Below are 15,547 nucleotides of genomic sequence, written 5' to 3' on the forward strand. Positions count from 1 at the left end.
CCATTCTTTTAAATAATACAGGAAACAGATCTGCTTGCAACCTTCAGGTAGATATTAAAAGTTGTAATGAACATAAAGAGCTGGTACTGTTAAATTATGTAATGGTTAAAGGCTTTCTTCATGCAAAATTATCTTGTGGTTTAAAGTTTAATAATGTATGCTACTTTAATATTTTGTTGAATGGTTACAGCACCGGCAACTGCCATTCAGCCCTTATATGCATACTGGCTCTCTGCAAGAGCATTCACCTGTGCTACTCTCACTCTTCCCTTGGTTCTGCACATTCTCCTTTATCAGATAATCATTCAATTCCCTTTTGAATCCCTTGATTGAACCTGCCTCCACCATCCTCTCAGGCAATGCACTGCAGGCCCTAACCATTTGCTGCATTGAAAGAATATTTTCTCATGAAGCCAATTCTTCTTTCATCACTTACCTTAAATCTCCAATTCTCAATTCTTCCACCAATGGGAACCTTTTCTCCACATCTCCTCATGCTTTTGAATACCTACATCAAATCTCTTCTTCATAACTGAAATCCCTTGGGGACCATGCTCATTAATCTTTTCTGCCTTCTCTCTAATGCCTTCATTTGTCCAGCTGAGACTGGACCTGTGTTTTATATAGATATAACATATTTCCTTCCTTTTGTACTCTGCACCCCTATTATTAAAGCCTAGAATGCTGTATGCTTTATTAACCAAAGTCTCAACCTGTCCTACCACCTTCAATAATTTGTGCATATGTACACCCAGATGCCTCTGATCCTGCACCCCTTTTAGAATTACACCTTTTATTTTATGTTTCTCTGCTTTTTTCCTAACAAAATGAATCGCTTCACACATCTCTGCATTAAATTTCACCTGCCTTTTGTCCCTCTATTCCACCAACCTATGTCCTTTTGAACTTCTACACCATCCTGTGAACTGTTCACAATAGTTTCAAGTTTCACGTCATCTGTAAATTTTGAAAATGTGCCCTGTACACTGAAGTCATGGTCATTATTATACATCAAGGAAAGCAGGAGTCCCAACATCAACCCCTGGGAAACTCTACTATAAACCTTCCCCCCAGTCCAAAATACAGCCACTCACCACTACCCTGTTTCATGTCACTCAGCCAATTTCATATCTGTGTTGCACAGTTCTTTTTATTCCGCAAGCTCTAACTTTGCTGCGTTGCACTTTATCAAATATCTCGTGGAAGTCCAAAATTTATGCAAGTTAAACACGATTTGCCCTTAACAAATCTACGCTGTCTTTCCTTAATTAACCTGCATTTGCTCAAATGCCTATTAATTTTGCCCCAAATTATAATTTCTAAAAACTTCCCCACGAAACTGACCAAGTTGCTGGACTTATCTTTACAAAGGTTAACATTTGCAATTCTCGAATTCTGTGGCACCACCCGATTCCAAAAAAGAATTATGGCCAGTGTCTCTGCAATTTCCACACTCTTCCCTCAGTATCCTTCGATTCATCTCACCCAGTTCTGATAACCTTACCAACTTTAAGCAGACCGCTTACCCCATACTTTTTCATCAATTTTAACCCCTTCACCATGACTTGGGTAGCATCATCTTCCTTGGTAAAGACAGATGCAAAGCATTCTTTTAATACCTGAGTCATGCCCCGTCATAAGAACTAGGAGAAGTGGGCAGTTCAGCCCCTCAAGCCTGCTCTGCTAACTCAACATGATTATGGCTGATCTCATCTCGGCCTCATCTTCACCTTCCTGCCCTCTCCCCATAACCCTTCATTCCACTACTAATTAAAAACCCCATGAGTCTCCTCAAATTTATTCAGTGTACTGGCATCCACTGCACTCTGGTGTAGAGAATTCAACAGATACTCTACACTCTAAGTAAAGCCTCCTCATTTCCGTTTTAAATCTACCACACCTAGTCTAAAACACCTAGTCTAGCCCAACATGGGGAAACATCTGCCCCATGTCTATCATGTCAATCCCCTTTAACATCTTATATACCTCAATCAGATCTCCTCTCATTAGGCCTAACCTGCTAGTAAACCTTCTCCGAACCAGCTCTCATACACTTGCATCCTGCCTCAAGTAAGGGGACCAAAGCTGCACTCAGCACTCCGGAAGTGGTCTCACCAACTCCCTATACAGTTGCAACAGCACTTCCCCACTTTTATACTTTATTCCATTAGCAATGAGTGCCAAAACTCCATTTGCCTTCCTTATTACCTGTGATCATGCACAAGGGCATCCGTCACCATGCCTCTCCATCTGCCCCATTGCTCTTTTTACTACCCTTTTATTATTTGGCTATAGAAGATTTTTGAATTCTTTTTTATGTTAGCTGCCAGTCTCTTCTCAGGCTCCCATTTTGTTTTTCCTCATTTTTTCAATTCTCCACTGAACCTTCTATATTCAGCTTGTGCGCAATTGCATTATCCGCCTGACATCTGTCATGAGAACACTTTTTCTACTTCATCTTAATTGCTATCTCTTTTGTAATCCAGAGTGGAGCTCTGGATTTGTCTACCCTCTTTGTCCTCCTTGGGATATGTCTTAACTGCACCCAAGCTGTCCTCTTCTTTAAAGGCAACTCATTGCTATTATAGACATGTACTAAGGTGACTGTAAAATGGCACCAAGTTTGCAACCCCACAGGCCATAGAGGGCTGATGAAGGAACCAGAAAAATGTTACCCTGGTAAAATAAGGGACTCCCTTCTCGAATTTCAGGTAGGCTGTTGAAGAGTAGAGTGATCTTTACTCTGTAGTTTATCATGCAATATTTGATCTAAAAGTTCTGGATTGCCAATATAAAGGGAGTTTTTCTCCATCTCCGTGTTATTTATACCCCAGGTCTTGGGAGTGCTTGATGATGATAGCGGTGACCAGAAATGAAAAGTGCTCCATTCTTCAGCAGGTCATCACTGAGCACAAAATAATATTTTTTTAAATTGAATCTCCTGCAATACGGCTCTCAATAAATCAAATGTCCATGAGGTAATTATTTTACAATTTAATGCACAATTTACTATTCTACTATTGAAGCATAGCAGTGTTTAAATTCTTCCTGCTCTAAGGCCAGAAAATCTAATTTCCATAAGCAAGCACAAACTGAGATGATTCTGAATTTGAATGTTTGATCAGTGAACTTTGCAGATTGAAATATGTTGGTCAAGTTCAGGTTCCGAATAAAACAAACAGAATCTCAAAATGGTTTTGCGAGCAGTGTCTGGAACGGGAAGTATAATATTTACTGGAAACTTATAAATATATAAATAATAGTATGGGACATCTGAGCTCAATTAAGCTGCTAAAATTGTGTTGGATTTCAAGGAATTTCCTATATGCCACAACAGGCAACATAAAATATATAAAGACTTGCATTTGTATGGCACCTTTCATAACCCCAGGATTTCGCAAAGCACTTTATAGCCAACGAAGTACTTTTGAAGAACAGCCACGTATAGAGAAAATGGCAGCCAATTCCTTCCCTCAAGCTCCCCCCAATATGATAATGTCTAGATAATCTTGGTGATATTGACTGATTGTCCTTGACACTGGGGAAGCTCCCAAGTCTGTTAAGAGAAGATGAAGTACAGAGAGCGAAAATACAAAGGAGAGGTCCTTCCTAAGAAGGACAAACCATTATGCTACCCTTGCACATTAGCTGGCTTCACAACATATTTTACTGATGGACAACACAAGAAAGCCAGGGACAGGAAAGAACAAAAACAAAAAAATAAGTTAGGCTCCAATCATTAAAATCTCATACGTCATGGAATCATAGAAACCCTACAGTACAGAAAGAGGCCATTCGGCCCATCGAGTCTGCACCGACCACAATCCCACCCAGGCCCTCCCCCCATATCCCTACATAGTTTACCCGCTAATCTACGCATCCCAGGACACTAAGGGGCAATTTTAGCATGGCCAATCAACCTAACCCGCACATCTTTGGACTGTGGGAGGAAACCGGAGCACCCGGAGGAAACCCACGCAGACACGAGGAGATGTGCAAACTCCACACAGACAGTGACCCAAGCCGGGAATCGAACCCAGGTCCCTGGAGCTGTGAAGCAGCGTGCTAACCACTGTGCTACCATGCCGCCCCAACCACTGTGCTACCGTGCCGCCCCATGAACAGCAAACATGACAGAATAATTTACTAAAAAGTTCATTTACTCCCATGACATTAGCACCAGCCAGGTCTCGAAACAGCTTCAAGATGGGGCACCATTGGAGAGAGGAGGAGTGGGTGATGCATATCCTCTGACTGGCATCTGCTCTTAGCAACAAGATTTGGTTTTAAAATAATCAAAGCTTTAAGGATTACAGGCAGATGAACTCTGTCAATATTAAACCAGCAGCAAAGTTTAATTCTCAAATGAAAAAATTCCGACTTACCATGTGGATGTATTAAAACACAGCCCAGTAACAAACTATATGTTTTTATGGGGATGAAAGAGAAAATTAAATGCCCACAGAAATACCAACTGATTCTTAAATGTTGGTTCATACTGAGTTTAAAAACAGAAAGAAATGTAAATACACTGCAGGTCAAGCAGTATCTGTGGACAGAAGCAGAGTTAATGTTTCGGGCCAATAACCATCCATCACAACAGGTCTGAGTTCGGACAAAAGGTTATCGACCTGCAATATTAAATCTGTTTCTCTCGCCACAGTATTTCCAGCAGTTTCAGTTCTTCTTTCAGATTACCCTCCCCAACAGCTGAGGCATTTAGGTTTCACTGTGTGAGTAGTGTTGAATATGGGCAGCCAAAGTTAAACAAAAGAATCATGTTTCACCATTTTAACAGACATTGTGAAAATACAGGTTGCGATTGGACAATTACTGAAGGTGTAATGATTTTTTTTTTAAATCCAAGGGTGGTACAATGCATTGGAAAATCAGTGACATCTACTGTGAGTTTACAATGTCAGCCATGTCCAGTTGGAAATCAGTCTGAATCTTCAGGCATGGCAGATCAATAAATACAGCTATATGTTAAACGTAACAGAAATATTTTTTCTACAGATGTACCTTGACACCAGAAAGCATAACTGTCACCAGGTAGTAGTCTGGCAGCAACAAAGCTCTCACCACACTTCCATCTCGCACATGCTCGATAACAGCTGTTCAAAAAACAAACAAAAGAAAATCAGTCCATATCCCATGAACAACAGAAGTTTGCATTAGTGTGACGGATCTTTAAAATAGAAAAGAGGTGTATATAATGCGGAGAAACAGAATCACAACAGACCCCAAGTCAAGAGGTAATCAAAATATGAGTAAAAATGATTTTTGGGGTTTTTTTTTGTTAAAAGGTGAAGAGAAGTGACAAGAGGACTCGAGGAGTGATGCCAGACTGTTCATCCCAAGGTAGCTGATGTCATGTCAATAGGTAAGAAAGACTGAGAAAGCTACATTAAGACAAGTTGCAGAGCACGAAGTTAGAGAAGGCAGAAGAGACTGAGTATGCACATAGAGGAAGTTTGAATTGGAAAACATTAAACTTCACACTATGGGACAAGATAGGTATTGATTAGGGACAATGTGTAAGATGAACTAACAAGACATCATTTAGCTGGCTGAGCTTTAAACAAGTTGAGAGTTTATAGGATGGAGAGACCATTATAGGATGGAGACCAGCAATAATTAGCATTGGAGCACAGAATTTGCGAAAGCACTATGGGGTGAAGTGACGTTGTCGGGGAGAAAGTAATCAGTTCTGGTGGTGCTTTGATCCCACAATTCCCTGACAAAGAAGCAAGAGTTTTACAACAGAGCAAAGGATAAAATCAGGAAATAGCGTTTTAGTTTAGAAAGGTGCCATGTGTTGGCACAGTCTTGGTGGGCTGAAGGGCCTGTGCTGTACTGTTCTTTGTTTTTAAGTTCCAACCCTGAGTCCAGATATCTGACCACAATGTAGACTCCACACTAGAGAATTAATTGGTCAGTTGCAATCTACAACAGCAAGTACTGACATTTACATAGCTCAACTAACTTAACACCCCCAAAATTATAAAGGACAATTTGACACAAAGCTATTGTAGGTTTGTTAGAGAATTTAAAGACTGACAAATCCCCAGGGCCTGATGGAATCTATCCAAGGCTGCTCAGGGAGATGAGAGATGAAATCGCTGGGCCTCTGACGCAAATCTTTGTCTCGTCACTGGACGCAGGTGAGGTCCCAGAGGATTGGAGGATAGCTAATGTGGTCCCGTTATTTAAGAAGGGTAGGAAGGATAACCCGGGTAATTATAGGCCGGTGAGCTTGACGTCCGTGGTGGGGAAGTTGTTGGAGAAGATTCTTAGAGATAGGATGTATGCGCATTTAGAAAGGAATAAACTCATTAATGATAGTCAGCATGGTTTTGTGAGAGGGAGGTCATGCCTCACTAACCTGGTGGAGATTTTTGAAGAAGTGACCAAAATGGTTGACGAGGGAAGGGACGTGGATGTCGTCCATATGGACTTTAGTAAAGCGTTTGACAAAGTCCCTCATGGTAGGCTGGTGAAAAAGGTTGGATCTCATGGGATAAAGGGGGAGGTGGCGAGATGGGTGGAGAACTGGCTTGGTCACAGAAGACAGAGGGTGGTAGTGGAAGGGTCTTTTTCCGGCTGGAGGCCTGTGACTAGTGGTGTTCCGCAGGGTTCTGTATTGGGACCTCTGCTGTTTGTGATTTATATAAATGATCTGGAAAAAGGTGTAACTGGGGTGATCAGTAAGTTTGCGGACGACACAAAATTGGCAGGACTTGCAGATAGTGAGGAGCATTGTCAGAAGCTACAGAAGGATATAGATAGGCTGGAAATTTGGGCAAAGAAATGGCAGATGGAGTTCAATCCTGATGAATGCGAAGTGATGCATTTTGGTAGAAATAATGTAGGGAGGAGCTATATGATAAATGGCAGAACCATAAAGGGTGTAGATACGCAGAGGGACCTGGGTGTGCAAGTCCACAGATCCTTGAAAGTGACGTCACAGGTGGAGAAGGTGGTGAAGAAGGCATATGGCATGCTTGCCTTTATAGGACGGGGCATAGAGTATAAAAGTTGGGGTCTGATGTTGCAGATGTATAGAACGTTGGTTCGGCCGCATCTGGAATACTGCGTCCAGTTCTGGTCGCCACACTACCAGAAGGACGTGGAGGCTTTGGAGAGAGTACAGAGGAGGTTTACCAGGATGTTATCTGGTATGGAGGGGCTTAGTTATGAGGAGAGATTGGGTAAACTGGGGTTGTTCTCCCTGGAAAGACGGAGGATGAGGGGAGACTTAATAGAGGTGTATAAAATTATGAAAGACATAGATAGGGTGAACGGTGGGAAGCTTTTCCCCAGGTCGGTGGTGACGTTCACGAGGGGTCATAGGTTCAAGGTGAAGCGGGGGAGGTTTAACACAGATATCAGAAGGACATATTTTACACAGAGGGTGGTGGGGGCCTGGAATGGGCTGCCAGGCAAGGTGGTGGAGGCGGACACACTGGGAACGTTTAAGACTTATCTAGACAGCCATATGAACGGAGTGGGAATGGAGGGATACAAAAGAATGGTCTAGTTTGGACCAGGGAGCGGCGCGGGCTTGGAGGGCCGAAGGGCCTGTTCCTGTGCTGTATTGTTCTTTGTTCTTGTTCTACCCAAGACAGACATGTCCAACCCGCGGCCTGTAGATTACAGAAGCCCTCTACGTGGCTCCCAGAGCAATTGCTGAAAATATAGTAAGACAGCCAGTGAGTTTGAAGATTTCTGCGGGCAACTGCTGTTCCAATCAGCCTGTTTCTCTGCCATGATTGCTGCTGACACGCTCACTAACGAGTCCATGAACAGCAAACATGACAGAAACAGACTGCGATTGAATAAGCAATGAACACCGGCAACTGCAAGAATGAGGAGAGAGGGACATGGATAGGGCTACCATAAGACATAGGAACAGAATTAGGCCACTCGGCCCATCAAATCTGTTCCACCTTTCAATCATGGCTGATATTTTTCTCATCCCCATTTTCCCATAACCTCTGACCCCCTTATTAATCAAGAACCCATCTATTTCTGTCTTAAAGACACTCAATGACCTGGCCTCCACGGCCTTCTGCGGCAAAGTGTTCCACAGATTCACCACTCTCTGGCTGAAGAAATTCCTCCTCATCTCTGTTTTAAAGGATCGTCCCTTTAGCTGAGGTTGTGCCCTCTGGTTCTAGTTTTTCCTACTAGTGGAAACATCCTCTCCACTTCCACTGTATCCAGGCCTCTCAGTATTGTGGTCAGGTATCTGGACTCAGGGCTGGAATTTAAAAACAAAGAACAGTGCAGCACAGGTCCTTCAGCCCACCAAGCCTGTGCCAACACACGGCACCTTTCTAAACTAAAATGCTATTTCCTGATTTTAGCCTTTGCTCTGTTGTAAAACTCTTGCTTCTTTGTCAGGGAATTGTGGGATCAAGATCCCCCCTCATCCTTCTAAACTCCAATGAGGACAGACCCAGAATCCTTAACCGTTCCTCATACGCCAAGCTCTTCATTCCAGGGATCATTCTTGTGGACCTCCTCTGGATCCTTTCCAAGGCCAGCACATCCTTCCTTAGATATGGGGCCCAAAACTGCTCACAATACTCCAAATGGGGTCTGACCAGAGCATGATACAGCCTCAGAAATACATCCCTGCTCTTGTATTCTAGCCCTCTCGACATGAATGCTAACATTGCATTTGCCTTCCTAACTGCCAACTGAACCTGTACATTAACCTTGAGAATCTTGAACAATGACTCCCAAGTCCCTTTGTGTCTCTGATTTCCTAAGCATTTAGAAAATAGTCTATAGCTCCATTCCTCTTTCCAAAGTGCATAAGCTCACACTTTTCCACATTGTATTCCAAGTGCCACTTCTTTGCCCACTCTAACCTGTCCAAGTCCTTCTGTAACCCCCCTGCTTCCTCAATATTACCTGTCCCTCTACTTATCTTTGTATCGTCTACAAACTTAGCAACAGTGCCTTCAGTTCCTTCTCCAAATCATTAATGTATATTGTGAAAAGTTGTGGTCCCAGCACTGACCCTGAGGCACACCACGAGTCACCGGCTGCCACCCTGAAAAAGACCCTTTCATCCCCACTCTCTGCCTTCTGCCAGTCAGCCAATCCTCTATCCATGCCAGGATCTTACCTTTAACGCAATGGGCTCTTAACTTATTTAACAGTCTCCTATGCGGTACCTTTTGGAAATCTAAATAAATTACGTCCACTGGTTCTCCTTTATCTAACTGCCTTGTTACCTCCTCAAAGAACTCTAACAGATTTGTCAGACATGACCTCCCCTTGACAAAGCCGTGTTAACTCAGTCCTACTTTATCATGCACTTCCAAGTACTCCGCAATCTCATCTTTAACAATGGTCTCTAAAATCTTGCCAATGATCGAAGTCAGGCTAACCAGCCTATAATTTCCCATCTGCTGCCTCTCTCTCTTCTTAAACAGCAGTGTTACATTAGCTACTTTCCAGTCCTCGGATACCCTCCCCGCCTCCAGTGTTTCCTGAAAGATCACCACCAATGCCTCCACAATTTCCTCAGCTATCTCTTTCAGAACCCTGTAGTCCATGCGGTCCAGGTGATTTATCCACCTTCAGACCTTTCAGTTTCCCCAGAACCTTTGCCATAGTGATGGCCACTACACTGTGCCCCCTGACTCTCCTGGAGCTCTGGCATCCCACTGGTATCTTTCACTGTGAAGACTGATGCAAAATAACTATTCAGTTCCTGTCTTTGCTTTGTTTCCTATTACTTCTCCAACCTCATTTTCCAGTGGTCCAATGGCTATTTTTGCCTCTCTTACCTTTTATATATTGAAAAAAAACTCTTCCCATCTTCTTTTATATTACTAGCTAGCTTTCACTTGTATTTCATCTTCTCCCCCTTATTGCTTTTTTAGTTGTCCTCTGCTCGCGTTTAATGGCTTCCCAATCTTCCTTGCCACTTTGTATGTTTTTTTTTTATGCTTGACTTCCCTCGTCAGCGATGGATACCTCGTCCTCCCCTTAGCATGTTTCCTCCTTGGGATGAATTTCTGTTGTGCCTCCCAAATAACTCAAAAACTTCTGCCATTGTTCCACTGTCTTCCCTGCTAGGCTCTCTTTCCAATCAACTCTGGCCAGCTCCTCCCTCATGTCTTGCATGGTGCCCCATGCAAGGCTTATTGAGAAAGTGAAGGGGCATGGGATACAAGGGGACATTGCTTTGTGGATTCAGAACTGGCTTGCCCACAAAAGGCAAAGAGTGGTTGTAGATGGGTCTTTTTCAGCATGGAGGTCAGTCACCAGTGGAGTGCCCCAGAGATCTGTTCTGGGACCCTTGCTCTTTGTGATTTTTATAAATGACCTGGATGAGGAAGTGGAAGGATGGGTTGGCAAGTTTGCTGATGACACAAAGGTTGGTGGTGTTGTGGATAGTGTAGAGGGATGTCAGCAGTTGCCACGAGACATAGATAAGATGCAAGACTGGGCGGAGAAGTGGCAGATGGACTTCAACCCAGATAAGTGTGTGGTGGTTCATTTTGGCAGGTCGAATAGGATGAAAGAATATAATATTAAGGGTAAGACGCTTGGCAGTGTGGAAGATCAGAAGGATCTTGGGGTCTGGGTTCATAGGACGCTCAAAGCAGCGTCGCAGGTAGAGGCTGTGGTTAAGAAGGCATTTGGAATACTGGCCTTTATCAATACAGGAATTGAGTTGAGAAATCGGGAGATAATGCTGCAGCTGCATAGGACCTTGGTCAGACCCCACCTGGAGCACTGTGCCCTGTTCTGGTCGCCTCATTACAGAAAGGATGTGGAAGCCATAGAAAGGGTGCAGAGGAGATTTACAAGGGTGTTGCCTGGATTAGGTGGCATGCTTTATGAGGATAGGTTGAGAGAGCCAGGTCTTTTCTCCTTGGAGAAGCAAAGGATGAGAGGTGGCCTGATAGAGGTGTATAAGATGTTATGGGGTTTTGATAGTGAATTCTCAGAGGCTTTTACCCAGGGCTGAAATGGTTGCCACAAGAGGTCACAGGTTTAGGGTGCTGGGGAGTAGGTACAGAGGAGATGTTAGGGGTAAGTTTTTCACTCAGAGGGTGGTGGGTGCGTGGAATCGGCTGCCGGTAGTGGTGGTGGAGACGGATTCGATAGGGTATTTTAAGAGACTTTTGGATACGTTCATGGAAGTTAGTAAGATAGAGGGTTATAGGTAAGCCTAGTAGGTAGGGACATGTTCAGAGCAACTTGGGGGCCGAAGGGCCTGTTTGTGCTGTAGCTTTTCTATGTTCTATGTCTTTGTAGTTACCTTTATTTAATAACAATACCGTTACATCTGATTCCAGTTTCTCCCTCTCAAACTGCAGGGTAAATTCTATCATATTGTGGTCACTGCTCCCTAAGGGTTCCTTCACCTTAAGTTCCCTAATCAAGTCTGCCTCATTACACATCAAATCCAGAATTGCCTGGTCTCCCACATCTCCCCTCAATGGGCATCCATGTTCAGGTGCTACTAGTCAGTCCAAACTGGGGGGGAAGAGAGAGAGAGAGAGAATCTTGGTGCCGAATAGCATGCCAAGTTTGCAAACAGTCTGCTTCAGCCTCGGTTGCCAGGGAGAAGGATGGGAACAAGGTACCTCACAAAAGATGAATTAATAAGATTAGAACCCAGGGTGTTGGAAGTAGTTGGCATGGATAAAAAATTGGCTAATGGGCAGGAAACAGCGAGTGGGCACAATGAGTTCTTTTTCAGGTTGGTGACCTGTATCCAGTGAGGTTCCACAGGGATCAGTGCTGGAGCCACAACTGTTTACAATATATATTAATGACTTAAGAGGAAGGAAGCGAATGCAATATAGCCAAATTTGCAGATAACACAAAAATAGGTGGAAAGGCAAGTTGAGAGGGGGATACCATCAGTTTATAAAGAGACATTGATAGGTGAAATGGGAAAATGGAGTATGATGTGGGAAAACGTGGGGTTGTTCATTTTGGAAGGGAGAACAAAAGTCCAGAGTATTATTTAAATGGAGAAAAACTGCAGAAAGCTGCAAAAATAAAAGGAACTTGAGGGTACTTGTGCATGAAACATAGAAAGCTAGCACAGAGCTGCACCAAGTAATCAGGAAGGCTAATGGAATGTTGGTCCTTATTACAAGAGTAGGGAAGTCTTGCTGCGACTGAACAAAGTGCTGGTGAGAACACATCTGGAATACGAGAGCAATTTTGGTCCCCTTATTTAAGGAAAGGTATTATTTCATTGGAGGCAGTGCGGAGAAGGTTCACTAGGATGAAGGGATTGTCTTATGAGGAAAGCTTAAACAAGTTGGGATTCTACTCATTAGAATTCAGAAAAATTTGAGTTGAACTCATTGAAACATATAGGATTGTTAAGGGTAAATGCTGAGAGGATGTTTTTGCTCATGGGGAAATCCTAAGAACAGAGGACATGAAGGGCGAGGTGAGATGAAGAGGAATTTCTTCTCAGAGGGCTGAGTGTCTTTGGAACTCCTTGCAACAGAGCTGTGGGAACAGAGTCCTCGCATGTATTTAAAACCAAGATAGATAGACCTTTGATCATTCAGGGAATCAAGGCTTATGAGTAAGGGCAGGAAAGTGGACATGAGGAATGTCATCGGATCAGTCATGATCCTAGTGAATGGCAGAGGAGGCTCAAGAGTCCGAACAACCTACCCCAAAGATAATGGCTTTAGTCTTACCAGTACTTAATTGGGGAAATTCCTCCTCATTCAGTATTGGACATTGAACAAGCAGTTTTGTTTCTTACAAACAGAGGGTAATTTGAGATAGGTGGTGGGAGGTAGTGCTAGGTGTTGCAGATGTATATATAAAAACCCAACTTTGTTGATTTTGGACGACATCAAGGGGCAGCATTGTAGATGGGAAATAGGAGGGAGTCAGGGATGGATCATTGGAGGATACCAGAGGCAACAGGGCAGGAGCAGAAAAAGGAGCCACAGCAAATGATACTCGAGCTATGATTAGACAGACAAAAATGGAACCAGGAAAGTCCCAAAAGCTGGATAACAGTAGAGAGGCATTAAATACAGGACTATTTGCATGCCAAACAGCAAGTGATAGAACATAGAACAGTACAGCACAGGAACAGGCCCTTCCGTCCACGATGTTGTGTCAAACGTGACGCCAAATTAAACTAATCCCTTCTGCCCGCCCTTGGTCCATATCCCTCTATTCCTTGCATATTCATATGCTCATCTAAAAGCTTCTTAAACACCCCATTCGTATCTGCCTCCATCACCAACCCTGACAGCGCAGTCCAGACACCTACTATGATATAAAAAAACTCGTCCCTTACATCTCCTTCAAACTTTTCTCCTCGCACCTGCAAGTGCATGCCTCCTAGTATTAGACATTTCAACTCTGGGGAAAAGATTCTGTCAACCCTATGAATTAATGCAATACTCTAAGTGCAGCCTAACCAAAGTTTCATAAAGCTGCAACATGACATCTTGACCCTTGTACTCAATGCCCTGACCAATAAAGACAAGTATGCCATATGCCTTCATTACCACCCTATCTACTTGTGTGGCCACTTTCAGAGAGCTATGGACTTGAACCCCAAGATCCCTCTATACATCAATGCTGTTCAGGATCCTGCCATTGTACTTAGCCGTACAATTTGATCTCCCAAGGTGTAAGATCTCTCGCTTGCCTGGATTAAACTCCATCTGCCATTTCTCCACCCATATCGGCAACTGATCTGTATCCCGCTGTATCCATTGACAACCTTCCACACCATTTGTGACTCCTCAGATAGTGAAGCAGCCCATGCCAACATGCAGGAAGACCTGGAAACATTCAGGCTTGGGCTGATAAGTAACAATATCATTTGTACCACACAACTGCCAGGCAATGATCACCTCCAACAAAAAAGAATCTAACCATCTGCCCGTAACATTCTATGGTATTAATTTCCCATGAATGACATCCTGGGGGTTACTTGTGACCAGAAACTGAACTGGTCTAGCCATATAAATACTGTGGCTACAAGAGTGTGTCAGAAGTTGGGCATTCGGCAGACTCCCCAAAGCCCATCCACTACTTGCAATGCACCATCAGGAGTGTGATGGAATACTCACCACTTGCCTGGAAGGGTACAGCTCCTACAATGCCCAGAACCATGATACCATCCAAATCAAAGCTGCCAATGTGAAGGCACTCCCATTCATCATCTTAAAACATTCACTCCCATTGATGTATCATGGCAGCAGCAAGTCCTATCTACAAAACGTACTGCAGTAACTCACCAAAGCTCCTTCAACTTCCAATCCCACAACCTCTACCACCTTTAAGGACTGGGGTAGCAGATACATGAGAACACTACCACTTGCAAGCTCTGCTCCAAACTGCACACCATCCTGACCTGGAACCATGTTGCTGTTCCTTCACTGTCACTAGGTCAAAAACCGGGAACTCCATTCCTAACAGTACTGTTTGTGCTTCTGCACCACATGAATTGCAGAGGTTCAAGGCAGCAGTTCACCATCAACTTAGAGGAGAATTTGTGGCCGAGTCATTGGTATCAACATTTTGCGAATGAATAATAAACAAAGGAGCAAGGCGTGGTCAACCACGTCAAAGGCTGCAGATTGGTCAAGAAAGACAAGAAGGGATAGTTTACCTCTGACAGTCACATACAATGTTCTTTCCATCTTTGATAAAAAGCCATTTCAGTAATGGTAGGGCTGCAAACCTGACTGGCAGGATTCAAACATGAAGATCTGGTAAATATTGGCAAGAATTTAGAAGGCAACAACACATTCAAGGATCTTCGAGGAAAGAGAGGTTGCAGGTGGAATGGTGGTTTGCAAGGTCAGTTGCGTCAAGGGCTGATTTTTTTTTTGATGTAGCGATAATTACAGCAAATTTAAAGAGATGGACAAAATCTGAAGGGGGAAAATCATTAACGGTACCAGCTAACACAGACCCAGGAAGGCATGTTGGGTGGCCAGCAGTTTAGTGGGAATAGGGTAGAACAAGCAGATGGTGGGTCTCATGAACAAAATGAGCTTAAGGGGGCACATGGGGAGACAGGAAAGATGCAAGATCAGGGTGGAATTTTAGAGGAAGTTGGCTCGGTGGGCAAATGGAAAGAGGAAAGTGGCAGAGACAGTTGATCAGATGATCGCAATCGTAATGACAAGAAGTCTATGAATTTCTTATGATTCCTATTGTTGGAAGTGAGGGAAGAGGAGCTGCACACTGTAAATTCTCCACAAGTCACTGAAATTCAAACTTGTAACACAGCTTCAGTAAATTCAACTCAGTGGCCCAATGGTCCCATCAGCACAAAAAACTACAATCAGTGGAATAGAAGAGCAGTTGATGCAAATCATCAACTCCTTCAAATTTACTAGGACGATTCCTCAATTTCAAGAATGCGTTGAAGTTCAGTTTCTGGGCCTTCTCAGAGGGAGACCACCAAACGTGAATACTCCAGTTCTGAACATTCAGTGCAAGATCACATACAGTTGCTGTGAGCAGCACAAAATGAATCTTTTGGATCCTTGTCTGTGTTGGTTCT

At 43.5% G+C, this 15,547-nt stretch overlaps 1 protein-coding gene across 1 annotated transcript in view; it reads right to left on the minus strand.

The window, feature by feature from the left end:
• snd1 (staphylococcal nuclease and tudor domain containing 1) overlaps positions 1 to 15,547 on the minus strand; it is a 909,008-nt gene that overhangs the window by 861,739 nt on the left and 31,722 nt on the right. Inside the window, exon 6 of the mRNA XM_078235739.1 lies at positions 5,023 to 5,114. Coding sequence (XP_078091865.1) covers positions 5,023 to 5,114 — 92 coding nt within the window. The remainder of the gene's footprint in view (positions 1 to 5,022; positions 5,115 to 15,547) is intronic.

The sequence above is a fragment of the Mustelus asterias genome, chromosome 19 (assembly GCF_964213995.1).
Source record: "Mustelus asterias chromosome 19, sMusAst1.hap1.1, whole genome shotgun sequence".
NCBI lineage: Eukaryota > Metazoa > Chordata > Chondrichthyes > Carcharhiniformes > Triakidae > Mustelus > Mustelus asterias.